The following is a 26,039-nucleotide window of genomic DNA, read 5'->3' on the forward strand; positions in this document are numbered from 1 at the left end:
AGGCGTGTTTACACCTGCAGTCGGACACACAGCTCCTGCCCTGACTGTGTCACAGACAGGGAAGCCGTTTGTCTAAACTGAGATAAGAAGCAGCGTTGTCGTGAGAGGTTGTCGTTTAGCGGACAGTCACTGGGAGTTGGTAAGTTAGCTTTATTAGCAGAGTCTGTGGTTTTCCCTCAGTCTGTGATGTGAGGACGCTAGCGGCTCTTCCGTAGCAGCAGCTGCTAGGTTAGCATGCTAATGTAACTGTTATCTCACAGCTCGCTGGAGCAGCATCACCACCCGGACAGGTTGAAGGTAATTATTCAATTATAACACCAGCTACAAAAGACACGACGCTGAGCGTTTTACTCAGCTTAACATAGCAAAGTGTGCTTGTCCCTAATATCATCTTGTTATAGCTTTGTTAACGTTAAACATTATAATAGAGTTAGCTGCTTCGTAACCGTTTTAGTTGGTGCTTGTGTTAAAAGCTAAAGTAGTAGCTTGAACGGTAGATTAACTGTAGACAGCTGGAGAGACAGATTTGAAAGAAGATTAATTGAATCAAAATAGACTACTATAGCTTTTGGTTGAGAACAGTAATGTCTCAATGATTGTGTTAGTGAAGCTGTCACACAGCCGTAATGTAACCCACCATCACCTGCCTGTCTGCTGTCAGTCTTGGTGTCAGTCATGTGAATGAGAGGAGCAATATGAGACAATGTTTGACCTTATGGTGGTACAAGCAAATCAGTTATTCTGGACAAATATATTCTCTGTTCTAGTGTAGCATCATTTGCTCCTAGCCTGGGAAGATTCACAGTTTAAGAGAGAAAAATACTGCTGCATGCTTGTTTTCAGTGCAAATAAATATCTGCCAACTTGCCTACTATGTCTGAATCCTGACACAAATTAGAAAATATTTTAATTGAAAATAAGACCAGGCATTGTGCGGAACGCTTTATTAATATTTGCTATATATCCACATATCATACTTTCCCCTTCAGCTCCAGGTGGCCCCTGCCCATCTGTCCCCCAGGAGGGAAGCTTGATCCTCAGCTGCTGGCTGAAGCCAGCACTCTAGCTGTGCACCATGGATGAGACAGATGTGGAACGTAAGCTCTTCTCTTCTCTTCCAGTTTGTTTTTGTGTCAGCCTCTATTCAGTTACAGTATTTCATTTGTTCTTGAAAGCTAAGCCATGCATATTTCCTTTTTTTAGTTAGCCAATAGTTTTACTGCACAGGTGTTGCTAATTTTGTCTGGCAATTTGTGTTAACTCCATTTCTCCCTACGTTTTAAGCTTCCTCTTCAGATATGTCTTTTATATTGTGTTTTCCCTCTAGAGGTGACCCTGGCTCTACTAGATGCAGCCAATGATAAAGACTCAGAGGTCCAGGAGCAGGTCAGAAAGTCTATGTTAACCCTGGGAAAACAGCAGCCAGACCGAGTGCTAGCAATGTGTCAGGACTACCTCCTGAAACACCCAAAGGTAAAACCACAGCTATCTATTAAAATATACCTGGGTAACCTGGAACTGTTGCTTGCTGCTGCTATCAGTATCCCTACTGCACATTACCAAGTAGAAAGCAAATACATTTTGTAGCTAGATAAGCATGACCATAAGTGCATGCTTGCATTCAGGTTTTAAAACTGGCACAAAACACTTCACATTTACATATATCAATTAATTGCTGTGACTGCTCCGTGTGATCATACTTTACACATTTAGAGGGGAAGTTGCAGGGGAAGTGCTTTTAAATTTAAATCTTTTTAGACCCTTCTACATTAGGCAGGATTTCACGAGCTATGTACTTATGTGATGGAAATGTCTGTGGCTTCATGAAAGATTTGTTTTGAATCGAGTAACCCCAGCTAACAATAGTCTGCTGCTAATCCGTTAAACCCGGTCACACTTAAAAGGCCATAGTGCCCCTAGCATGTGGCTTGCTGGCCTGTTTCAGACAGTAATGGCGTGTAAATCAACATTCAATCTAGCGATTTCACACATTCACAAGATGTAAACATTGCAATAAGAATAGTAGTTGTATGTGTCAATGTTTCATCCGTAGTGATGAAGTTCATTTGACCTGTCAGGTATTAAATTCACTGCATTTGCCAAAATACAGCCACATCGGTTTATAATCTGTGTACAGTGCAATTTACTTATATTATATTGTATTATATTAATATTACAATACAAAAATTCCCAACCTTAATCTATGCTGCTAACATTTTGCCTGCATGGGCATATAGCATAGAAAAAATCAGTCTACCTACCAAACAGAAAAGCAAGCTTGATGTTTGTTTGTTCTTTGCCTGTTTCTGTTTTTTATTTGTAGCACATTTTGTCCTCAGAAATTTCACCAGTTTTGAATCAGCGTGTGTCTGGGAATGGTGTTTATCATATTGTCACAGCTCTCAGACATGTGATTATCAGATGATGGCATCATCACTCTGAGGAAATGTCTTGGGAAACATCAGTGATGTAGTACATGAGTTTCCTTTTTTATTGGTATGGTGTAATATACTCTGTCATATTTTACTTTGTATATACTTGTGCAAAAGCAAAATGCAAAAATTTAACATGATATGTACACTAGATTTTATGCTTTTAGATGGAAATGAATATATGCCATGCACTTAATTAGTATTCCATTTTGTCTTTATGTTGTATTTTAAATATGCTCTTTATACTGTATGTATGTGTTACTCCTGTCTTCTTTTTCTCCTTCTCCTCCTCCTTTAGCTGGTCGTGAGCCACAGAGTTGTGATTCTTCAGACTATTGAGCTGATTGCTGGCTGCAGTATAGAGGAAATAAGTTCCCCCAGGAAAAAAAGCATCATCTCTCTGGCCTCAGATGAGATGACACGATCAAAGGTAAAATATGCCATGTTAATTATTTATTTATCGGTTTCCTCAGAGAGCCAATGATAGATGATATTCCTTTCTGTTTTCTCAGGAGGTCATCCCTGACTGGCAGCAGGCAGCCAGTAATATCTTGGTTGCTGTGGGTAACAAGCACATCAACGACATCATGGAGGAGATACTAAGCAAGTTTCAGCCAGGAGTCTTACCTCATTTCTTTGTCGTCCAAACACTAGCCAACCTCTCTGATTCCAATGGTAAGATAATATTTGCATGTACAAACACAAAGGAACCACACATAAGAGTCCAAAAAGAAGACCACACTCACTCACACACACACACAACAGGAAATCAGAACTTCAGCTCACAAGGCAGTTATTCAGAGGTTGTTTAGAAAGACATGAACCTGTTAAACTGGTCCAAAAACTGCATTTGCTGTTTGTTTAGGAGCGGTCTCTTGTGCTTTTTAAATTACAATGATTAAGTGTTCTGTATCTAAACTGTTGAGAGCTAGCTCTCATACTAGCAGTAAGTAGGGATATTCACAGCCTCTGAGTTGATCAATACTCTTTTAATTGATCAGTATTGGCTATATTAAGCCTGAATTGCGATATCTGTTATCCTTTATTTACTGAATCATTTGTGCTCTGCCAACTGTCACAGTAGCCAATTTGTACTAAGATAAAACACTTAAACCTATTCTTAAAACACTACAATTGAATAAACTCCTGTAGATAGCGTTTCAGTTACATCCACACTGACACTGACGGTTAGCAAGCAAATCAAAGAGACACAGTGAGTTTGCTTTGCTCTGTTTCAGCCACATTTTACTGGTGTGACATTATATTTAAAGCATGTCTTATTACATCTAACTTCAAACTAGAGTCATTGTTTCATGCTGTGTTATCCAAACCTTCCTGCCAGTTCTGACTGACACTCAGGAGAACAGCTAAGAGTTAAAAAGCTGTCAAACACATCTAGATTGGGGTTGCTTTAGAAAATTTAACACAGGTCTACTTTATACTGAATGTGCATTTGCATCTTGTATATCAAAATATAGATATCAAATCAGGACAATATGAGCAGATACTAAATGAATAAATAATAGATGACTCAGTTCTGGATCAGCACCCTCGTCATTCTGTGTTGTCAGTCTCTGAGTAGCTGATTTACTGTTTCATAGTGTACAATTTTAGAGGAAGTACAAACTAAACCAGTTTTAGAAGCTGTGAATAATTGACCAGTACAAAGATGCATACACATTATTTTTATTTTTATAAACAATCTGATTAAACATGTTGCTATGGCCTAATATATTGAGTTTAAATTTTCAGTCTGCCAATATACATCTCACGAGGACTATTAAAGTCTTCCACCATGTTTTTCTTTTAACTTATGTACATTCTCCCTTACTTACAGAGGAAGTGGTGAGTTATAATGTGCCATTAATGCTGTTCTCCTCTCCATGTTCTCTAGTTTATGGTATGGTACCCTTCCTGAATGCTATTCTGGGCACCATGTTGCCTATGCTGAGCATGGCCAAACAGGACAACGTGAAGTGGGTCTTCTCTTCTGGTAAGAACTGTTGAAGTATATTACCTCCTCTCTTGAAATCAGAAAAATTGTGAAACACTACCTCCCTTATTTCCTGTCTCCCGCTGTTTTGTTTTCTCCTTCTAGCCCTGTGTCATTTCAGCGACAGTATCTTGGAGTACCTGGCCAACCTGGACAAGGCTCCAGATCCCACAGTCAGGAAAGACACATTCTCCAGTGAGATCTATGCTGCTTTCGACATCCTCTTCAATAATTGGTTACAAAGCAGGGAGTCTAAGGTACGTCACAGAGGTCAATATTGGGGTATTGAGCAAGATGTTTTGATATACAACTGAAAAAAATGAGTGAACATTTGACATTAGGTCGTGTGATCAGTCCGTGTGGAAGGAAGCTGAGGTAAGACATGTAAAGCTTGACATTTTGACTTTAGGATACAAAGATGATGATGGCAGTCCAAAAGGCATCCTTTGAAAAAAACTGCACTACTGAAAAAAAGTGACTCCTTTTACAAAAAAATGTATTTCCGAATCTCATCTTACCCATAAATATGATGAAAACGCAGTGAGAACATTGTTCTGGTGTCATTTTCTGTTCCTAATTTTAGTGAAACGTGTAAACCACGAGCACCATCCTTTCGATCTGCTAGAGTCTGTTAAAGAATGTTTTCTATGGGAATTTAATAGTGGAGTAACCACACAATTCACTATTTGTGTTTATAATAAGCCATGTTAACAATTTAACCACTCTGCCTTCGTGCTGCATTACAGAAAGCAGGGAACCTATTAAAGTTGAGGATGGTTCACTGGAATGACCTTCACAACTGGGTTCAAAAGCCACTGAATATACAAACAAAGAGTTCAGTGAAAACAAATAAACTGGAAAACAACTGAAGGATAGTCATACATTTACTATACATATGTTTTTTTGTTCTATAGTGCATTATGCCTCCTGAAAAGTAAAATATACATCTCTGATGATGTGGCACTAAATGAATTGGCAGTTTTTCAAGTAATGACTGTGAAGTCTGATAGTTTCTCATGTCTGTCACCTGACATTGTGTCTTCCTGTGTGTGTGTGTGTGTGTGTGTGTGTGTGTGTGTGTGTGTGTGTGTGTGTGTGTGTGTTCTAGTTGAGGCTAACTGTGGCCGAGGCAGTTGGCTCTATGTGCCATCTGATGGCCAGTGATAAACTGGAGGAGCAAATTCCTAAACTCATTCCTGCCATCCTGTCCCTGTACAAGAAAAACAATGAGCACTACATCATTAGCAAGGTGTGTATGGAATCTGGCATAAGTGAGGTAGTCTGCTGTCTGTAACATGATTCATGTGTTTTAACAACAGGTAGAGCATCACTATCAAACTTAAAACTGCGTCCTCACTACATCTGTTGTTTGAGCCTTGATGTCACACAATAAACTGTTTAATGCAGATACATTAGTCCTCTGGAGAGAGATTTTATACCAAGATTAGTTGAATTGAAAAACCCAGATTTACCCTTGTTATTTTCCTTTGTATTATGGAACTTGCAAATTATAGCTCCAGCTATTCATAAACTGCTTGTGCTTGTGGTTTAAAAAAGTTTCCAATCACTGCAAAATCACACAATTAATTTAGCATTTTCAAAGGGTGATGATTTTTTTCCCTTTCTTCTGCCTTCACTCAGAGTCTTTGCCAAGTGCTTGATGCTTCTCTCAACATGGGCAGCAGGGTGCTGGAGACACAACTCGACAGTCTACTCTTTGTATTGCATCAACAGGTATACAGTACTAAAATAAATACATGTTAAAATAAGGTGACTGATACATGATGTAGATGCTCATGAAAGGTGGAAATAGGAAGAAAACAAACTCCTCCTATATTACTAGATATTCCACATCCAAACCAAGTCTTGTTGACCTGACTTTTTAGCACTCTTTTACAGATCCATGGAATTTATAATTGCTTTAATTGGTAATAAACTGGTAAATAAAAGGACAATCTTCTAACTTATTAAACATATTTCTTTGATTTTTGGCATCATGAAAAACTGAGTACCTACAAGACAAGGTACCTACACCATAATTCTCCCTGTTTGACAGAGAAATGTTAGACCATTTGGAGTTAGGGTGTTTGTTTTCAAATAAGAAATGCCATACACCTGACACTTGGAACATGTAGTTTTTTGTTTTCATTGCAGTAAATCAGTTTTCAACATTGTATAATAGATAACATAACCTAAAAAGTTCCTTTAAGGTATCAGAGATTGTTGGAGCAGGGTGGGTTTTTTTGTTAACTCTTGTGAACACAGAGCTGTGATGAAAAAAGCTTTGGGCGTGCCGAGTAACAGACCTTGAGTAAACCACAAGCATAAAAGACTTCTCAACACCACTACATGATATTAGCTATTCATAGATCTGTCTGATCTAACTACTTAAAGTTGCTGGTTCCCACCAGTCTGTGTAGGTCTTTGGTCTTACCTTCACCTTATGCTACCTCTGCTTAGATGTGTTAAATGACTGTCAGAGTGTCGCTGTAGTCACATGTTTTCATAACCTTGTGAGTCAGCTGACACTTGGCCTGATGTCTTGACTGTTGCAACATTTTACCACAGTGACTCTGCCAGTGAGATGTGTGTATCATCCAGATGGCCTGGTGGGGACAAAGAATATTTCACCAGAAAGTTAAAGCTCCAGTTTCTTTTACAACAGTTACAGTTATCATTCCTATCACAACCTTACATAACATCTTATAAATGCATATGTAAACACTAAATTGTACATGTGCCTAACTGAAGTTGAGTGAATGTCATTAGGTCCAATTAAAGTCCTTAAAAACACAAAAAATGGTGGCCTTGAAAAATATGGTCCAAAACAAATTTTCAGTTCTTATTTCCACTTCACAAATGTTCCCCAAACAGGAGACTGTGGTTGTAATTTAAACTTCTCATGTGTGACCCTGTTCTATAAAAAGAGCTGTGATCAGCTTCTCGTTTGGATAAACAAATAATAGTCACTGCAAACTATTATTACCATTTATACCATTATTTCCTTCATTATTATATACCACTACATGGATAGAAATTATGTGTTACAGTCAGCCAATTTAGTTGAATTTGATTACATTTATTCTACGATTGTCATTATTTTCCCACGTAACTAGAATATCAGTGCTCAGTAGAACTCATATCACATAACAGTGTTAGACGGTGTACAAGTTGGCACGACTGTTTAAGAGACCAGAGTAACATTTCCTGTATCTCCTCCAGGTGTCTGCGCCAGTTGATTACAGCAACCCTCCTACTGTCAAAAACCACAACGAGGTCCTGCGCTGTTTCAGTTTGCTCGGTACTAAAGTTCCTCCGTTGGTGCTTGTGTTTGTATCTGTCTGATCACTTACTGTTGTTGACACTGTGAAAAGCTCATTTCTTAGGCAGTAATATGAGGTGGTCTACGGTTAAGTGTATGGTAACAGCTAAATGTTGCCCAACAGCATCAGGCCTTTCTATCTATTTCAGTTCTATGGAGTCACAAGAACAGTAATGAGATCATTCATTAGTGAGCCAGACTCAGTGTCCACCACAAGATGATCATATTAACTGTGACAGTCAGTCTACTTTTCTCTCCTTCTGTCTTCTCTTGTTTAACTTTTCTGTGTTTTGTCCATGTTTTTGTATTTTTGTTACAATTTTTTTTTCTACTTCCACTCCTCTTCCTCTAGCAAACTCCTTCCCAGACCGGCTGGTTATGTTTGTTCTTCAGAAGTTGGAGAACAGTAATGAGCGGAACAGAATGGGCTCACTCGCTGTCCTTCGCCACCTCATCAACTCCACCAGTGAGGAAAGCAAAACATACACGCTTCCCAAATCAATTTAACTCTTAATCCACACACGACAGTAGCTGCTTTGACGTTAAAAGAACAGAACAGTTAAAAGTAATAAGTCATTCAGTGAGAGTCTTAGCTTATGTTTGAGCACAGTGATGCAGACTACATAATTCTCCTTTACTCATGTGTTTATCTTTTGTTTTCTGATTATTTGTGGTTGTATCTGAAAGTGTTGATGTGTGTGTGTGTTACAGCTTCAACAATGGAGAATAAGAAGCTCCTGATTCTGGCCAGTATCAGACAACCAATGGCTGACCACAGCAACAAGGTAACACACACCCACACACAGAACATCAGTCTCTATGTAACTATCTTGCTGAGTTAGGATTAGATAAATACTTAACTGTCTGGTTTTACTTAAGAGGTTTATTACTCAGATAATTATGACATTGTTATGGCTCACTCTGATTCTGTGTCTCTGTTTCCCAGGTGAAGAAGCGTGTGGTCCAGGTGATCAGTGCGATGGCTCATCATGGTTATCTGGAGTTAGAAGGAGGGGAGTTACTGGTTCGATTCATAGTTCAAAACTGTGCCTTACATGACACATACCAGGTGACTTCTGTGTGTTCAATTCTAATGTTTTTTTTAGATGGAAATTTGATTTGTGTGGAAGTTGTTAATGATTATTTATGTATATTCTTGTATGGGTGGCTTATGTAATTTTTCATATTCTATTTAAATAAAACCAATAAAGCACAAATTGAAGAAAACAATTATGCAAACAAACACATACAATTACATACATGCATACAATACAAGTAAAAGGAAATTTGTTTAAACTTCATTATTCAATATCCAGCATTTTGCATTACGGAGTGACTACCGAAGATATGGAAAGTAAAATGTGTGCATGCACCTGTCTGTGTCTTCAGCGTGGTGAGAGGCCCACAGATCCAGAGGAGGTGACAAATGAGGCACTAAGGATGATGTGTGACAACACCCTTCATCTCCTGACCACCACTGTTGGACGACTAGCAGATGTACGTACACTATCTCCCTGTCTACCTTTTTTGTCTAATATGTTCCCGAAATCTGTTAATCTTAGTTTTTTGCGCTTGCATGTTTATGAAGCTTGAGCTTTACAACAACGTAATTGTGGTTAAATTCATGTCACTTAATAGCAATTGTTGAGATACCTAACACATGTTTTTTGTTGTTTGTAGGTGCTATGGCCCAAGCTGCTGTACTATCTGACCCCTCCACAATACAGCAATGCCACCACTCCTCTGTGCAAGAGTCTGATAGTGCTGGGCAACAAGAAGAAAAATAACCAGGAGCCCAGCTTTAACATAGACTTTAAACAGGAAGGTAGGAGGAATATTTACTGACAAGATGCATTTATGTAAAAGTTAAATGTTGTGTGTATTACATTGCATCAGGTCTACATTAGCCATAAAAAGACATGTATCTTATCTGTCTCCCTCCAGTCAATCTGCCCTCTCCTCAAACACTAATGATCAGACTGCTGGTAAGTAAATCCAACTGTATAACACAATACAATAGTGTCTGACCACGTCGCACGGAGCCAAAGGCAAACACAGAGGCTAATGTGTTTAAACTGTTGGCTAAATGACAACAACTTTGTCCCTAGAGTTTAGAATAATGGCTCATTAAACACCCAATCCAGTCAGAGGCTAGAGCAACACATTGTTGTTAATTGTAATTAATTCATTGCAACCTGTGGTTTAGAATAATCACTTATCATACCCAATGGTCCTTATCAGTTGTCAAGGCTCATTTTCTTTTTAATATTTCAGTGACAATCTCTGGTTATTTCTTTTGAATATGTTGTTTAAATATTAAATTGATCAAGCCATATACTCAACATGGGGAGGTAATAGGAATAGTAAGATAATGCCCCTCAAGTGTTTCAGTTGTTACTGCTGTTTTGCTGAAATAAGTAGAAGTAAAATTATGGTTGCAATAAGCTATTTAAAGTGAAAAGCAGGCAATTATCTACACTGTGGTTAATGAATGTCTGTTTATCTACGTGTATGTTGTGTCCTGGTTTGTGTTGGTGGTCCCAGGTGAATTCAGCATTCCCGTTCAATAGCAGAGGTCACGGAGCTCCGTCACTCTCTCTCCTGCAAATCCTCAGTATCAACATTCACCCCAAAACAGAGAATCTCTGGGAGAAAGAGATACCTCCTCTGCTGTCTATACTAGAGGGTACGGAGATATTGACATAAGGTGTTCAGCAAGGTTCAGTGAATCTATAGTATTAGCACTGGAGAAGTGATTCCCCACTACTGTCACTACTTGAAGGCCTGCCTTTTCTGCAGTGCTCTTCATTGTTTACAGCATTTGGGCATTTGTAGGGATCATGGTGTATTGGGTCCTTCTACGTCTTCATTCCTCATGTACAATATCTGCATTCTCCCTTATATTAGAGTTGTCTGACTGTGTACTTTTGTTACCAGAGTCAACGGTGCAGACGCTACATAAGAAGCAATGGGATGAGAAGCTGCTGAAGGTGTGTTGATTTTACCTTTATCCCAAATACAACTTATAATTCCCATTTATTTAGCATTATTTGCCCATAGTCTGTGGCAGTAGACTACTTGATGCTCTTAGCAATATTTAAGCTGTTTATATTGATGTAGATGATTAGAGATGCCTCATACAGAGAGATTTTGCTGTCTGCTATGTTTGTTTTGTTATGGAAATATTTAAATCTGACTTTATCTGAAATGATCTCCAGCTCTTGTCTAAAACCCTGGCCTCTATTGATGATGACAAGTGGGTGTGTCAGTTGGCAGCCGAGGCAACAAGATATCTCTCCACGTATAACAATGCCTTAGAGGAGAAGGTGAGTTCTTTCAAAAGTGTTACTTCACCCACAAATAGAGAGCGAGCTGATTTACAAGCTACTGTTTTGCTGTTGTTACAAACGTTTGTCCAGTGACATTAAATGAATGAATGGACATAGATTTCTTCCTTCTGACCTAACTGCCATCTGTCTGCATTTCTCCAAAAGCTGAAATGTAGTAAGCTCTTCATTTTAAAAAATGGCAAGGAAAAATCGTAAAAAAAAATAAATAAAATGATTGATTGTAGAAATTGTTTTTTTTATATTTTTTTATTATGACAAAGAAGGAAGCAAAATGTTGATGAGGAACATTGATGGACTAGCATATATGACAATATTATATTTATTTTATTTATTTTTTTTTATATGTTTGAAAACATTTTAAATCGTATTTTTACTGTCAATTGCAGAGTTTCCTGTATCAGTGTTTAGGAGTGACTCTCCAGCAGTGTTTCAATAAGGAGCTGGTTAAAAAACAACTGCAGGAAATCCTCCTCACAGCACGACACAATGACGCTGTTGAAAGAGAGGTATGAGTGTGCTGTTGAAAAAACCTGAAAACAGAAATTGATTAATTGTTCTGAGGTTTTTAATTTCTAGACAGGGCTGAAGTCTAACCTTTTGTCTGTGTCCTCTATCTATCAGGGAGTTGCAATGGGCATCGGTCTCTGCGCAAACAGCCACCTGGAGGGAACTCTGGCTAAACTGGATGAATTTGGAAAATCAGACGCCTTCAAGAAGTCACCAAGCATTTTCAACCTGCTCAAAGTACAAAGAACTTTTAAAAAAGTTTCCCAAATGACAATTTAAATATTGATATCACTTGGTTTCTTTAGATCTCTTTGTGTTACTGTTAATGATTGTCTGTTTTCATCTCTCCTTCTCCTCTTTTTCTCAGGAGCGTAATGATGTTGAAGTGGAGAAGGTGAAAAGCACATTAATCCTGTGTTATGGTCAAGTGGCTCTGAATGCACCTCCAGAAAAGATACTAAACCGCATTGATCAAGACATCCTTCGCTGCATCAGTAAACACTTCAATACCAAGGTAATGTAAATGCTAAGGTAACATAGCAGGGATGACACGGGAGACGTTGTTCTTATAGGGTGGCATTTTGAGCAGAGAATATACAGACAATGATGATGATGAGAAACAAGGGTTACAGTCTCTAGTTTAAGCTGCACAACCCCATAATGTAAGATTTCACAAACACTCTCTATATCTAATAAGATAGACTGCAAGACAGTTCAAGAAGAAGCTGACAAACTGGCAAAGATCTGATGCTTTATTTTAGCTGGACAAGCCCAATTATGATATCCTGTGCAGTGAGCAGGAAGCTGGTATGCAAATTATACTTTCTAAAAATGGCACTTACTTTTGATGTTTTTAAATACAATCCATTTTAGATTTGAGGAACAGGACTACTTGCAAAACTAGTTCCAGTGCTGCTGTATACCAACTAAATCAATTGTGTTGTACAGTGTATAATCAAAGTGCTAAAGCAGCTGGCATGATGCATCCATTCAGTATCATAAAATGCTACAGATGGACCTTCATTTCAGCCTGCTTAGGAGTCATCTGATTGCTAGTGCCATGGTAATTGCAATTCCATTGAACTACAAGATGTTTTCAGATTGTTGCTTCAAGTGCATTTTCCCCACTCTGCATTGAAATGGACCCAATCCAAACTCCGTTGGCTTGTTGATTCAAAAAAGGGCTATAAACAGTTTTGACTTGTGTGACTGATGGTGTTCATTACCAAATTAACAATGTGTGAGCCTGTTACTGGCTCTTTTACAGAAGAGGTCCATCTGTAAAGTTATTGTAACGACACATTTCACAAAAACTGATAAGTGGTGACAGAGTGCAACAATGACATGAAATATTTCTGATTGTGTCAGCAGCAACTTAGATGTAAGCTCTTGAATGGGTGTATTTGTATGTGAGCTCATGACCTTATCACCTCTATTTCATACAGGTTCTGGGGATAAAAGTAGAGACAAAGGTATCGTCACAGGAATACATGGGTTATTTATCTATTTTTTTATTTTTCTTTGATCTTTGCCAGTTAACTTTTTCTCTTTTCTCCCATTCATCTTGCTCTTCTTCCTTACTCTTCTTTGAATTTATCCCTCTGTTCTGCACACTTGTGGCGAAAATCTTTACTGAGAGTCAGGAAAAAAAAGATTGATACAATAATGCAAATGCTTTTTCTTTTAAGTTTTTTAACTTGGTTGCATCAGTTATATTTCACCATGGTAGAGCACGGGATTTTAGATCATGAATGATCCATCATTAAAGGAGCTATTTGTAAGTTTTGCTCTTGCTACATAGCCAATGTTAGCATTAACAGTTGTTAACGTAGAGGAAATGCTGCAAATTCAGCATCAAATTTCATTCTTTTACTCTCAGAAAGCAACACCAATGTTAAATGTGGTTTTGCTTCTATTTCTATCACCTCTTCTCCTGAAGTTAGCATGCTAACCAGCTAGCTCCAACCCATCCTATCTTAGAATACTAGTTTGCAATAGTGAGACACTGTAGTGTCCAGTCTGCCCTCAGTGCAGCATGAGAGGATGAAGACATAGTGCCCACAGGGTGTAGCTCTTGGCTGCTCCCGACAAGAAACCACAGTTGACGGCAGAGAAAACTTCCATATAGCATCTTTAAAATTAATCCATTGTCATGGTGGTGCTCACTATAAAGTGGTGGAGCACATGCTCACTTTAAAAAAGCAGTTTGAGGGCTGTACTCTACTTCTCAAACATGTATAGTTTGAAAATGCTCTGCTTCAGTGAAATGTAGCTTTTAAGTGATACACCACCAAAAATCTTTTAAGTATCAAAGACTCACCCCATTTGTCATTGAAGGGGGATGCTTTAAAACTTTGCAATTTCCATATTGATGGAGAGCAGTTGGGGTTACAATGGATTCCAGTCATGACAAGTATCCACTGTTAAAAAAGTTTAAAAGTCTTAAATGAAATTGATACTCAGAGCTAGATTTGAGGTGGTTTATCACTCTAACCCACTAATATAAAACCAGTAACATTAGACAGTGTTAACAACCTGGCATTTAAAGTACTATGGGTTTTGAAAGTAGCTCAGATTCCACAATAGCCTTGTTGTGTTCATTTGGCCCTTACCCAACCAAATATAATACAAAGAGTTTTCTAAATGTCTTTTGAATGACCCATCTCACTTGTAACTTTGTTACTTGATAATCGCCATATGATTTACACACCAGATTCTAGTCATTCTCTGTGGATTGTTCTTTAAATGCTCACCCTCGGTGTGGAAAGGCTTCTGTAATTTCTTGCAAAATCCTAACAGCTGTTTGTGTCTCTAGACCTCAAGCTCTTCTGTCACTTCTTAGACCAGTGCCTGCTGCTGGTTTGCTGTTAAACCAATCTCCTCTAATCACACAACTATGATTTCAAATTTCTCTCCATCCATAGGCATGGAGGATCAATCTACAGTATCACTAACAGATTGATTCAATTGATTGATGGACTGAGTGGATTGATTGATTTTTACATTGCTGGATTGTTTGCTTTTGCTTAGCTACTTGTAGAGTTGCACCTGGTAAAGGGAGCTTGTTGTTTGCATTCCTGATAAATTGGAAAATGTAATTATGTAATTTTGTTCATATTTAACCTACTTTTCCTCTTGAACTAAATCTTTTTATTTGTGTATGTCTTTTCATTTCTTTCTGTTTTATGTCTTTGTGCGTCTTTTGTCTGTATGTATTGTATCTGTATGTGTCGCTGTAATCCAGGACCTGACTATGAAACTGAGTTTGATCCAGAGTGTTGGCCTCATAGCCAAAGCCATCAGTGAATGTGTGAAGAAACAAGGCTACATCTTCTCTCGCAAACAGGAGCTCATTACTGTTATGCTGGTCAGTATGAAGGAATATTAAGGGACAACTTTCAGTCATTTCCAGACAATCGATAGAGGTGTAATTCCAACAGCAATCATTTTCTGATTTCTCCTCCTGCTGTTATGTCTACCCTGGTCAGGATTTTATCAAGGCAGAGCCAGCTGATTCATTGAGGACTCCAGTACGCCACCTTGTGATGGCCACCTGTGCCAACCTAATGTATCCTTCACTTTAAAAAAAAAAAACAGCTGGGCCCTCTGTGAACTCTGAAGGCTAACATTTACAGAATAATTGCAACAGCCATTTTTCTTTTAATCTGTAGAAAAATGATTCTGACAATTCTGTTAGTTTAATATTGACATTAGCTTCCTCTTGATATCATGGGTAGTTCACAGTGATCTCCTTTGATAAAACTCAAATCCCAACCACACAGAATTGACCACACATGTAAACCACCCTAAACCACCTAAAATCAAAAACGCTGACAGCGGTTATCGCATTATCTTTAAAAAATCTGCTGTATCCCTAAATTTGTGCACTTGAGATTCTGTTTTATCTTTGACCTTGATTTCCTCAGGCCTCTTGACCCTGCACTGAGTGAGAATGAGAGCTTTGACTTACTAAAGGTGTGTGTGAACAGTGTGTTTTCTCTGCCACCTGACACACACACTCCAGAGAAAATCAAGGAAGAGGAGATACTGGACCCCAAGCAAAGAAAGGTGAAAGAGAGCAAATGGAGATATGTGCACACACATATGTTACTGGTGTTGCTACACAAAAAGGCTGTACACTGACTGGTGCAATCACTAATTTTCTAGAGTTGAGCAGGTTACTAGCAACATAGAAATACACAATCCTTTGTCTCATGTACAAATCAAATGTTGTGTGCAACAATTTTTCCAGACACCATTGTGTTGTCAAACTAACACGCCCTGATAAATCTGCACAGGCGTTGTACAAAGACACATTGGCTGCACTGCAGGAGCTGCTGAAGAGCGTACTGGCCAAGGATCCCACACCTGATGGCCTGCAGGGCGTCTTCAAGGTGACGCCGGGTGTTGCAGATTAATTGGCTCCTCTCCTGTTCAGCTTAATTCTACTAATATTTGTATTGTTTAGTTATCCTGTTGTTTCCCATTCTGAGATCCTTTTTGTTTAGCAAAAAAGAAAAATTACTTTGAGTTGTATTACTACTTAGTTTCCATCCAAGAAACTGATAAATAACTGTCTTCTTCTGAAATATATGAATTGTTTTGTTGTCTGAGAGAGTAAAACATAAAAAATGAAGTAGCCCCTCTAGCATCAACTGAGCCAAACCACTTTCTCTGTATTCTCACATCAGTCTCCTTGACTTGTGTCTCAAAAAAGAATATCTGGCTTCAGTGAACTTTTGTACATCAAGAAATAACATTCACAGTATCTGTGTCTGAGATCCGATGTGTATTATTGTCCTGTGCAGCACATTGAATCATGGTTGAGCTCTGGACAGGACCACGAGAGAGAGAGAGCTGTGACAGCTACTGCTCACATACTGGCTTTCTACCTGGATAACCTGACTGTAAAGGTACATTCACAAACACTACATTTCTTCTTCAGAGCTGATGTTCTTTGGCTCCACTTGATGGTAAAACTTTCTTTTTTGGTCTTTTTGTCCAGAACATGGTGTCCTTCCACAATCTTGGAGCTCTGCTGGGTCGACTGTCTCCACGCTGTTCTGACCCTCAACCGGTGGTACGCGCTGCTGCTATGGACTGTATATATACACTGCTTTATATACAGCTACGATATGAAGGTACTTCCTTGTAAACTGCACATTTAAAGTGTCATGACAAAAAGTAATTTCAATGATGAAAGTTTTGACATGTTGCACTAAGGCTTGTTGAGTGTTATGTGACATGGAGATGAGTAGCCCAGTCTGGTTTCTGTTGTTGATAAACTGATATGTGAAAAGGGACTGACAGGCTGGCTTGTCTGAATGTGTACTGTGATTTTTCATTATGCATCAGAATCTTAAATGTAAATGATTATAAATGTGTTACTTGTCACCAAACCTTTCTAGTCAAGCCCTAACCTAAACTCAGACTTGATTTTATTTTCTAAAGACTTTCCCTCTTTGTCTTTGTGTAGGTTTTGCGCTAGATTATAAGGATGATGCTGTGGACAGTCTGTTGTCCCTTAAAGACAGACTAGAAAACCCTGATCATTCAGTTCTCTACAAGACCTGCTCTGACATCACCAAGGTACACCGTGTGCCCCTTGATCTGAACTTTAATTTTACTTGTGTTAAATCCTCTTGTTTCTTTACCAAGTAAATGATTATGCCATTAAACCAAGCGCTCAGGAACGACAAACCTTTTCCACAGTTTTCTGTTGTTATGCCTTTACTCTGCTTAACTGTCAAAGATAATAATAATGTTTGTGTCAATATACTAGACAAAGTAACAACCTGTATAGTACAACTATGTATAACTGCCTCTTTCCTGTGTGTGTCAGGTGATGAGTAAACGTCTGCCTCAGCAGCAGCTGACGACGTTGGTGTTCATGTTGTTTGAAGGGCTGGTCGACAGTCAGACAAACTGCTGCAGAGCTTCATCGGTTATCCTAAATACCCTGCTGAAGAACAGAGGAGGTGGCCTGCAAGAGCTGGTAACACTCACACATGCGTACACTCATACTTCTCACACAGACCTTTGTTACATCTGCATAGGTCCATAAGTAGATACAGTAACCATTATGATGCACACACCTGTTCTGGATGAGCACACATAGAGCTTGTTCATTTGTTTGTGTCTTTGTGTGTGTTGTACGGTGTGTATGTTAGGTACCAGAGATGCTGGAGGTGCTCCATGTGCGTCTGCAGAGCATCACAGAGGAGCAGGTCAGACATGAGTATTACTTTATTTAGCATCAATATCATATTAGTATTATTCCATGGATTTCTTTATAGTAAATTCTGATGGCATTTGGTGTTATTATTTGTTTTTCATAGCTAAGTCACACAGACTCTTTTGAACTTGTTTTACAATAACAATCAGCTTTTGTGTGTGTTAGATCTCACTTAATGTTTTTTCACAGATAATGCATGTCTCAGTGAAAGAATTAATTCATTGTTGTCCTTGTGTTTAGGTGAGAGTGGCAGTAGGACAGACAGTACTAATCCTGGCTTCACAGCATCTACAGATTGTTATTAATACACTAGTTAACCAACCACTTCCATATGACAGGTATATATTCACACAAAAACATCTAAATAGATATAATACACAAATTATTTGGCGTCATTGGTTTCATCAAGTAAATTCAGTCACCTAATCCTCCAGTTGTCTTTTTTTTTTTTGTAGAGGACCTCACCTCTCTTTTAATTGTTTTTAATTGAAGATATTTTGTATCCACTAGTAATTGTATTTTTATTTCTTCTGTCTGTCTCTCTGTCCAGCTGGACCAGTGAGATGTGGATGGCCTTGGGGGCAGATCCCATTGTAGCCAATCAGATCATGGAGATGGTGATGGAGAAGCTTGTCATCATGGCACCCTACGTAGACAAGAAGGAGTCCATGATAAGAGGAGGGATGACAAAGGTGGCCACAAATCAGCCACTGGCTGTAAGTCACAAACACTCAGAGACATCCCACTGACTGCATTGATATACTAACATGATTTTATACTTTTATACAGACACACACATCCCCTCTGATGGAAATAAGTATGTTATACCATAAAAAGACAAATTGTAAAGTAAGAGGTGCCCATAAAGCTTGAAGTTTGGTGTACAACAGTATGTTCAGTTTCCTGTCCTCTGGTTAGATGCTGCTGTGGAACTTAGTAGTTTTACCATCAATAATTAGGTGTTCTCTAACGTTTCACAAAAGTGGAAATATGCTGCAGCCCGGCTTTGAGATTATGCAGAGAACTTTTCAGCTGGTTGTTGCAATGGGCATACCAAATAAAAATGGCAGAATAGGATGATGCTCGTGTTAACATGTACATGTGTGTCTCTGTTTGCTTTGTTTCTAGATGACATGCGGCCTCAAAGAGCTGTTATTAAATGGCCAGAGTCAGGAGCCGGCAGTCAGTTTGTTTCCTCAGCTCTTCTCCTGTCTCACTGTCAGACTTGGAGCAAGTGTCGGAGTCTCAGCACCGAAAGACAACAGCACCAAACACACTGCCTCTGTCCATGTAGCAGGGTGGGAGTCTTTGATTTTTCATATTTTATAAAAATGCAGGTTGGGTTCCTGCATAAATTAGTTTTCTAGAGATCTAATCTTGGATGTGGGGCCTAATTGTTTGGTTTAATCTTTTTTTGTTCCAGGGTAGCAGCGGATGCACTGAGAATCTTGTTAGCACGAGCCCAGTTAGATGAGGTAATGAAAAGACTGGATGAGGACAATGCCTGGGACGCAATGAAGGAACTGAATACACACATTCTTGGAGTTACACTACTAGCAAGGTACAGACACACTCACATTAAAGTAGCTGGATGCATTTTGACACCCTCATCAGATAAACACACCAGATAAATGCTGTACTCTGCACAAAAAAATAACTTGAAATTGTAAATAATTTCTGCCAAACTGCTCTTAAATATTGAAGTTAAAAAAGTGACTTGCGCAGTTAGTCATCAGAAGTTAAATGTATGATGCCCAGTACATTTATAAAGGGTCCAGCAATGTTTAAATCCCTGTGGTAAATGAATATGTTAGGAACTTAAAAAGCAAATAAAACCCAAACACCATCCATGTGTTTCGAGGAATAAGATATAATTCCTCTCCTGTATTCAAATGTGTTCCAAATACTTACTCCACTAAATACTGTAAAGTGTCTGTAAATTTGAGTAGGTTTGTCTTGTCTGCAGGGCGATGGCTAAACATGCTGGTCCCAGGTTACCGGCCATCGTTGAGTGTCTGTGTCCGTCCCTAAACAACATCTATGAATGCCAGAGAATCACCGTCACTGCTTTCTTTTCTGAGGTGATAAACCATGTTTATTTTATAGTGGTTCTGTCTTCCGAGGGGACCCAGTGTCTCGTTGATCTGTCTCAAATGAACAGTAAATATTTAGCTGCTTCCAGGTGCTTTGCACAGCCTGTGTTTACATTTTTGATAACTCTTTGTTGCTGTTGCTGTCTTCATTGATGTCACTGTAAATCTAATTGTGTTGATGTTTCTTGAAACATCAACAGTTAAAAAATAGCCAGCTGGCTAACACTGGGCCATTTACAGTAATGATGATTAATGTGCATTGTCTCTAAATAATGAAATGAAATGTGTCTCACTGTTACAATGATATCTAAATTACTGACTTTAAATTAAATGACTTGTTTCATCAGGTTATATTGTGGATGATGATGATGATGATGATGACTATGATTATTATGCTGTCCAGCAGATGGAGGACATGAATAGCATGATGTGTTTTCTCTTTCTCTGTCATTTCATGGGTCCAGCTGTTAAACCATCATGTGGTTACGGAGTTGATGTTGATAGACGTGTTAATGAACAACATGATGGAGAGGATATCGGATCCCTGTTGCACCGTCCGCATGTTGGCTGTTCGAGGACTGGGTAATATCGCTGTGGGATCACCTGAAAAGGTACAACACTTACATAAGTGCACACACACACAAGAGCACACATTCTCTATGTGCCACTGTACACACACGTTGTAGCTGTTGGGTCCCTCACGACAGTCTCCTTCTTGCTTCCCTCCCCCACCAGGTGAATAAATATGCCAAGGAGCTGCTGGCAGCCATGAGCTCAGGCATGGAAGAGAAAGATGATCCAGGTAAGTTGGCTGCAAACTCATTTGCTATGCTGGAAAAAAGTAAAGTTACAATAATACCTGAAGTGATTGCTCAAATTTACAGTCTGCTGGTTCAGGGTTTCACTTTAATTCACCACATTCATCATGTCTATTATACCACATGTTCAGCCACTCATCCTGCATTGGTTCTAATGGTAGAAATGCTCCACTTTGTCACCTACCTTCCTGCAGGTAAGCTGATTACTCTTGAGGCCATGTCTGGTCTCTCTAAAGTTCTCCTGCACCTGGACAAAAAGAATGTCCACTTACTGGTGGTTTACATCTTCATGAAGATTAAACCATTCCTGGAAAGTGTAAGTTTACTTCTTTTTACCAAGATGTTATATGATATTATACAGCAATATTATATTATACAGCAACTCTTTCAGTAATCATACATATTAGAAATTCAGGTGTTTTAGAGTTGTTATTGACAGTGATGAAGTTGTTTAATGGTCATTTTAGTATTGACCAATGATACAACAACAGTATTTAGTGTCTTAAGATGATTTGAAGTCTGTCTGTGTCCTGTAGGTGTTTTCAATCTTGTGTGGAGGTGAAGATGTATCTCTGAATCCCACACACAGACACACATAACACTGATGGTATCGTTTGTGCTCATTCAGGAGAATGATGAGATCCGTTGTGCTTCCATCCACCTAATGGGAAACCTGTCCAAGTTTGGCTCAGGAGAGCCAGTGTTCAAAGACCAGATCCACAATGTTCTGGTCAGCTTGCTGTTACACCTGGTTGACCCAAACCCACAGGTGGTCAAGGTAGGAAATCTGCACTCACACACATAAACATACAGTATTTCAATTCACACACACGGCCTCTTACAAATATGGATTTTGTTTTTCCGTGTGTCCAGGCGTGTAAATATGCCATGCGTGTGTGTGCTCCTGTGGTGGGATCAGAGCAGATCACAACCATGTTTCAGAACCACCTCCACGATGACAAGAGCTTGCACTATGGAGAATTCATCAATGACCTCACCAAGTACCTGGTGAGACACAGTCATAAACACAAGTATCCCTTCATGGCTGAGCATGGAGAAGTGTGCACCTTCTAAGGAAATTAGCTCTGTAAAATAAGTTTGATTTGGATTCCTGCAGGTCTTTTGTTGCCATTTATTCAGGTTTAAATATCATTCCTCCACAAATGGTGCCACATGAGCAGCAAGACAGCCGAGCAGCGGCAGCAGCTCTGGTGCTCATGTGTGATTATATACGAGGTGTTGAAGCACAGTATTGATTTATAGGTTACATGCATTTTTGAAGCACTCAGATCTACAGATCTAGAATACACAATCACTGTAGTTACACACATAAAAATATGCTTTGTGACATGTTTACAGGTGTGAACAAAGTGTGGTGTTAAATACCTTGTGTAGACAGCTGGATTGATTAAAATAAGAGCCCTTACACACATGAGACACACGACTGAAAATGTGGCTGAAGTGCTTCTGTGTAGAATTAGTTTAATACAAAGTGCATTTTAGCTTTAACTGCATAAATTTTCAGCAAAATCCGATCAGTTGTTGATTTTGTCAGCGACATAAGGGAAGAGTCTTGTACTGATGTTCAGTGCACGTTTTGGTGTTTGTAGATCCAGGACTTTCCAGGCATGCTGAACTTCTATCACATATCAGTCATCCAGTTCTTCAAGAGCAACTGGCCTGAGGTCAGAGCAGGAGCTGCCATGTTTATCGGTATGACTGCAACACCACTATATTGTAAACGTCAGATTCTAAAATGACAAGTAAAAAGTTTGACCATTTTAAATGTGAAAAGTTGTTTCACAATGCTGTATCATTTTCCCACAACCATGTAGCCGTATTACAACCCACAGGCCACTCTCACATACAGTATGCAACTGAAACGCTTCAGAAACAATATATTTGATGTGAACTGATTATAAGGTATGTGTGTGTGGTTCTTCAGGGTTTCTGCTTGGCAATCTTCCAGAGGAGCATCTCTCCCACCTCAATATGGGCACCATCACTAAAGGTGAAGCAATACACAGCTTTCATTTTCTTCAAAAGCTACAACTGATTGTTTTTGTCCACTGGTTTTTGTCTCATGTCTCTGATGTGTCCATGCACAGGTTTAGTGATGCTGCTCCAAGATCCAGATCCAGTGGTGAGAGTGAAGGCGGCTGAGGCCATGGGACACTTCCACTGACACACACACACGCACGCACGCACGCACGCACGCACGCACGCACGCACGCACACACACACACACACACACACACACACACACACACACAAGGACACAGGCACAGACATACATACAAATATCAGTGTTTCCTTTAGTCACAAGTGGTAAGTCACCACTACATAAATGCATAATAATATAAAGTATATTTTTATGATTTGGCCCCATGTATACAAAAACATGCAGATCCCACTATTTAAATGTGCAGCCTTTATAAAATTATATTATAATAATGCAACTGTAACATTCATTAAAACCAAAGCAGGGACCAAAACAGGAACAAGTGTGGAGCCCGAAGCCAGAATGTCACATGTACCAATGTTATGAAATCATACAAATGAACACTGATAATACACATTCATACGCACACATGCAAACATATTTATCCGTTAGCAGCTTTGATTGGCTTCTTTTGACACTTGATTATGGTACTTGAAAGGAAGTGTTAATTCTTATCTATATTTTAGTGACCAAAGACTGTGTTGCTCTTTACAGATGATTGACATTGTCTGTAGCATTTAGTGTTCAGTCAGCGTGACAATACCAGAGATATACTGTGTTTCATTTATGAGATATATAATACTTCAAGAAGTTTCAAATGCAGAGTATAAAACATTGAACTTGAGTTATACATTTTTTAGAATAAGTATAGTTTCTTCATATATTATGTGCACAGTAAAACACATTTAAAGTCCATGACAGAAGCGTTTCACATGACTCTGCCAGGTAGCTAGAGTGTGTGTGTAGTCACACCAGAAGTTTGCGGTAGTGTTACTGGATGTTAGTTTTAGTTTTAGGTGCTCTCTGCTTGAGAATTAATTTTATTGTCCCAAAGCCCCTCTCTCTGATCAACCAGGTATCTTCAGTTTGCTCTGATCTTTCTCCCTGCCCTCCACCAAGATCCAATTAAACATTTTAGATCAGTTAAGACGTGTGGTACCACCAGTAGGTGTTAAAAAAATTAGGTGATGTCTATAATAAAAAATAATAACTAAAATGATACATGCACAAGAACTACAGCAGAACTTAAATATGGTTTATAGTTGTGGGTGAGGCGGTAATTAAAAGAAAACAGGATGGTTACATACTCATGGCTGTGTTCAGTAGTCCAGATCATCCAGCCAGCTTTGTCAAATCAGCGAAGTTATCCAGCAATAACCAGCCAATAACCAGTTAGTGACTATCCCTAACAGCTACTGCTGCTGTAGGAGCGATAGCTAACATGATGACCGGCTGGTTCAGACCAGGTTAAACAAAGTCATCGATAACTTAAACGTATCTAACCTCCATTTCTACGCCATAATGAAGCTGTTTGTAAATCACTGCCACCACTACAACTGAATGGCCACAACATGATCATCTGTGTAGTACACTTCACACATCCTTTTATCACAATATGTTTAATCTGCACACACTTCATGAATCAGTTTCACTTTATGAGGGAGTCCAGCCGGGCTCCGTAGAAACATTAATTATCACAAGAACATTGCCAAACTTTCTGTGTTGTTCAGCGGCCATTGATGTACAGACAGTTTGTGACAGTGCAGAATTAGTCATTTCAATGCAGCAACTTTTTTCTTTTTATCCATCCGTTACATTGACATCAACTCATGAAGCAGCTAGTTCCAGCCAGTCAGACCTGTACTTACCAGTGTTGCTTGGTAGAACAGACCTGTGTTGCCATGCTGAAACAGTTTGTGCCAAATGTCCGTTTATATCATATATTATAAGAGCACTATAGAGATGTTGTTAATGTTTTTCCTCGCTCTCATTTTGAATGCACTTATTGTTGTTTCAGTGTCTGTCATTATTCCATGGAATGGTTGAATTTGTACAATTTTAGGGGTACAGTTGTGGGTTTGCAGGCTCCTTAATGTGATGCCACTATACATGTGAGTGTTGTATTATGTCAGGATGTCTGTACGTCTAACTCTTATAACTCCAAATTAATTAATTCACTCATTGGCCAACAGAGAAGGATGCAAACTGATCCATTACATGTCCCAATCTGAAGTCATTTGATGACAAAAAATGTCAATTGATAGTTGAGTGAAAGCAATACATTAATACATTTTTGTATTTGTAACACATTTAAAGTATGATTATGTGTATGTCTACCTTCAATATTTCTGTTGCACTTTTGAGCTCTGTCATGTAGTCCCTGATTTAAGAACTGACAGGCAAACTTAAACTAAGCTTGTTTTTTTCCCTTGGATAATTGAGAAAAACGAGGTTCCAACAGTTGCTTTTTAATTTGAAATGTAACAGGGAGGCAGATGTTATTTGTGGGTAAACAAAGGCTAATAAATATCACATTTACCCTGTAAATGTAATTGGTCTAATAGAAAAGGTTACTCCTGCATCTGCATTTGTGCGGCTTAGTTGTTCTCCAAACAGGGACTCATGGCTTCTAGCACTTTCTAACACTATGGCTTAGTTTAGGGTGAATGGTGAAGAGGAATTAGCAGTGTTCTCAGATTTAAACACTGTTATAAACTTTATACAACTGATATGGTTTTTCATGTCATCCTCCTGTTTTTTAACATGTTGAATGTTGTGAACGTATGTCTTCAGTATGTGTGACACATCGAGGTACAGCTACTTCAAATGGTTCATGTTTGAATGTGTTAAAGTGTGAACGTGTGCATGTCACTTTTTCATGTTACTGGACCAGAAGAGAGAGCGGATGAAGGCAATCTATGTATTTAAAATAAAGGAATAAACAGATCCATTCAAACATAACATGATTATGGATTATTGTGTCTTCTTCTTCTTGTTAATGCAGGATGATCATATTTTTGTAATTCATACTCTGTGTGTCTTCACTCCTAATGTAGCAGCTCTAAATACTAATTTCCAGTTTTAAATGGCGCTGTGTTGACTTTTATGGTTATAGAATGTGCCATGATTAAATTTTCTTGTCTCTAAACCCGCTAATTGTAAACCACCACTCACTAGGTTTCCAACTGGTCTACTCAAAGTGTATTTTTCACTTTGTCCACATGGGTGCAGTAAAGAGACAAGTATAGTGATCATGCAATAAAGATGCTAAATGATAAAATGTTATA

General features: G+C 38.8%; 1 protein-coding gene across 3 annotated transcripts; it reads left to right on the plus strand.

The window, feature by feature from the left end:
• mroh1 (maestro heat-like repeat family member 1) lies at window positions 1-25,713 on the plus strand. 3 transcript variants are annotated; one of them, XM_023410469.2, is made up of 46 exons: window positions 8-139; window positions 261-297; window positions 990-1,097; window positions 1,328-1,473; window positions 2,731-2,862; window positions 2,945-3,107; window positions 4,327-4,425; window positions 4,531-4,682; window positions 5,534-5,674; window positions 6,067-6,159; window positions 7,648-7,726; window positions 8,100-8,213; window positions 8,459-8,532; window positions 8,694-8,816; window positions 9,137-9,244; window positions 9,428-9,572; window positions 9,692-9,732; window positions 10,292-10,433; window positions 10,685-10,737; window positions 10,966-11,073; window positions 11,484-11,603; window positions 11,719-11,841; window positions 11,972-12,118; window positions 13,050-13,076; window positions 14,849-14,971; window positions 15,093-15,172; window positions 15,531-15,672; window positions 15,903-15,998; window positions 16,413-16,517; window positions 16,610-16,745; window positions 17,081-17,193; window positions 17,447-17,599; window positions 17,775-17,831; window positions 18,080-18,177; window positions 18,390-18,555; window positions 18,968-19,137; window positions 19,263-19,400; window positions 19,806-19,920; window positions 20,397-20,543; window positions 20,668-20,734; window positions 20,945-21,066; window positions 21,379-21,528; window positions 21,624-21,758; window positions 22,361-22,463; window positions 22,696-22,761; window positions 22,859-25,713. In XM_023410469.2, the coding sequence occupies exons 3-46, from the start codon at window positions 1,076-1,078 to the stop codon at window positions 22,933-22,935; spliced, it is 4,911 nt and encodes a 1,636-aa protein (XP_023266237.1). In that variant the 5' UTR covers window positions 8-139; window positions 261-297; window positions 990-1,075; the 3' UTR covers window positions 22,936-25,713. The 3 variants fall into 3 exon arrangements, with proteins under 3 accessions (XP_023266238.1, XP_023266237.1, XP_023266239.1); XM_023410470.2 differs by lacking the exon at window positions 261-297 and having other exon boundaries at window positions 1-139; XM_023410471.2 differs by lacking the exon at window positions 13,050-13,076 and having other exon boundaries at window positions 8-297.
• The last annotated feature ends 326 nt before the right edge of the window (window positions 25,714-26,039 follow it).

This window comes from Seriola lalandi, unplaced genomic scaffold (genome assembly GCF_002814215.2).
Source record: "Seriola lalandi dorsalis isolate HSWRI2012SDOR001 ecotype SW California unplaced genomic scaffold, Sedor1 jcf7180002054425, whole genome shotgun sequence".
NCBI lineage: Eukaryota > Metazoa > Chordata > Actinopteri > Carangiformes > Carangidae > Seriola > Seriola lalandi.

Bases quoted from the DNA above. Each gene is read 5' to 3' on its own strand.
- mroh1 (XM_023410470.2), top strand. From the start codon at position 1,076: ATGGATGAGACAGATGTGGAAC. The intron at 18,556-18,967 runs GTAAGTCACAAA...CTTTGTTTCTAG, and splicing joins CCACAAATCAGCCACTGGCT to ATGACATGCGGCCTCAAAGA. The intron at 19,138-19,262 runs GTGGGAGTCTTT...TTTTTGTTCCAG, and splicing joins GCCTCTGTCCATGTAGCAGG to GGTAGCAGCGGATGCACTGA.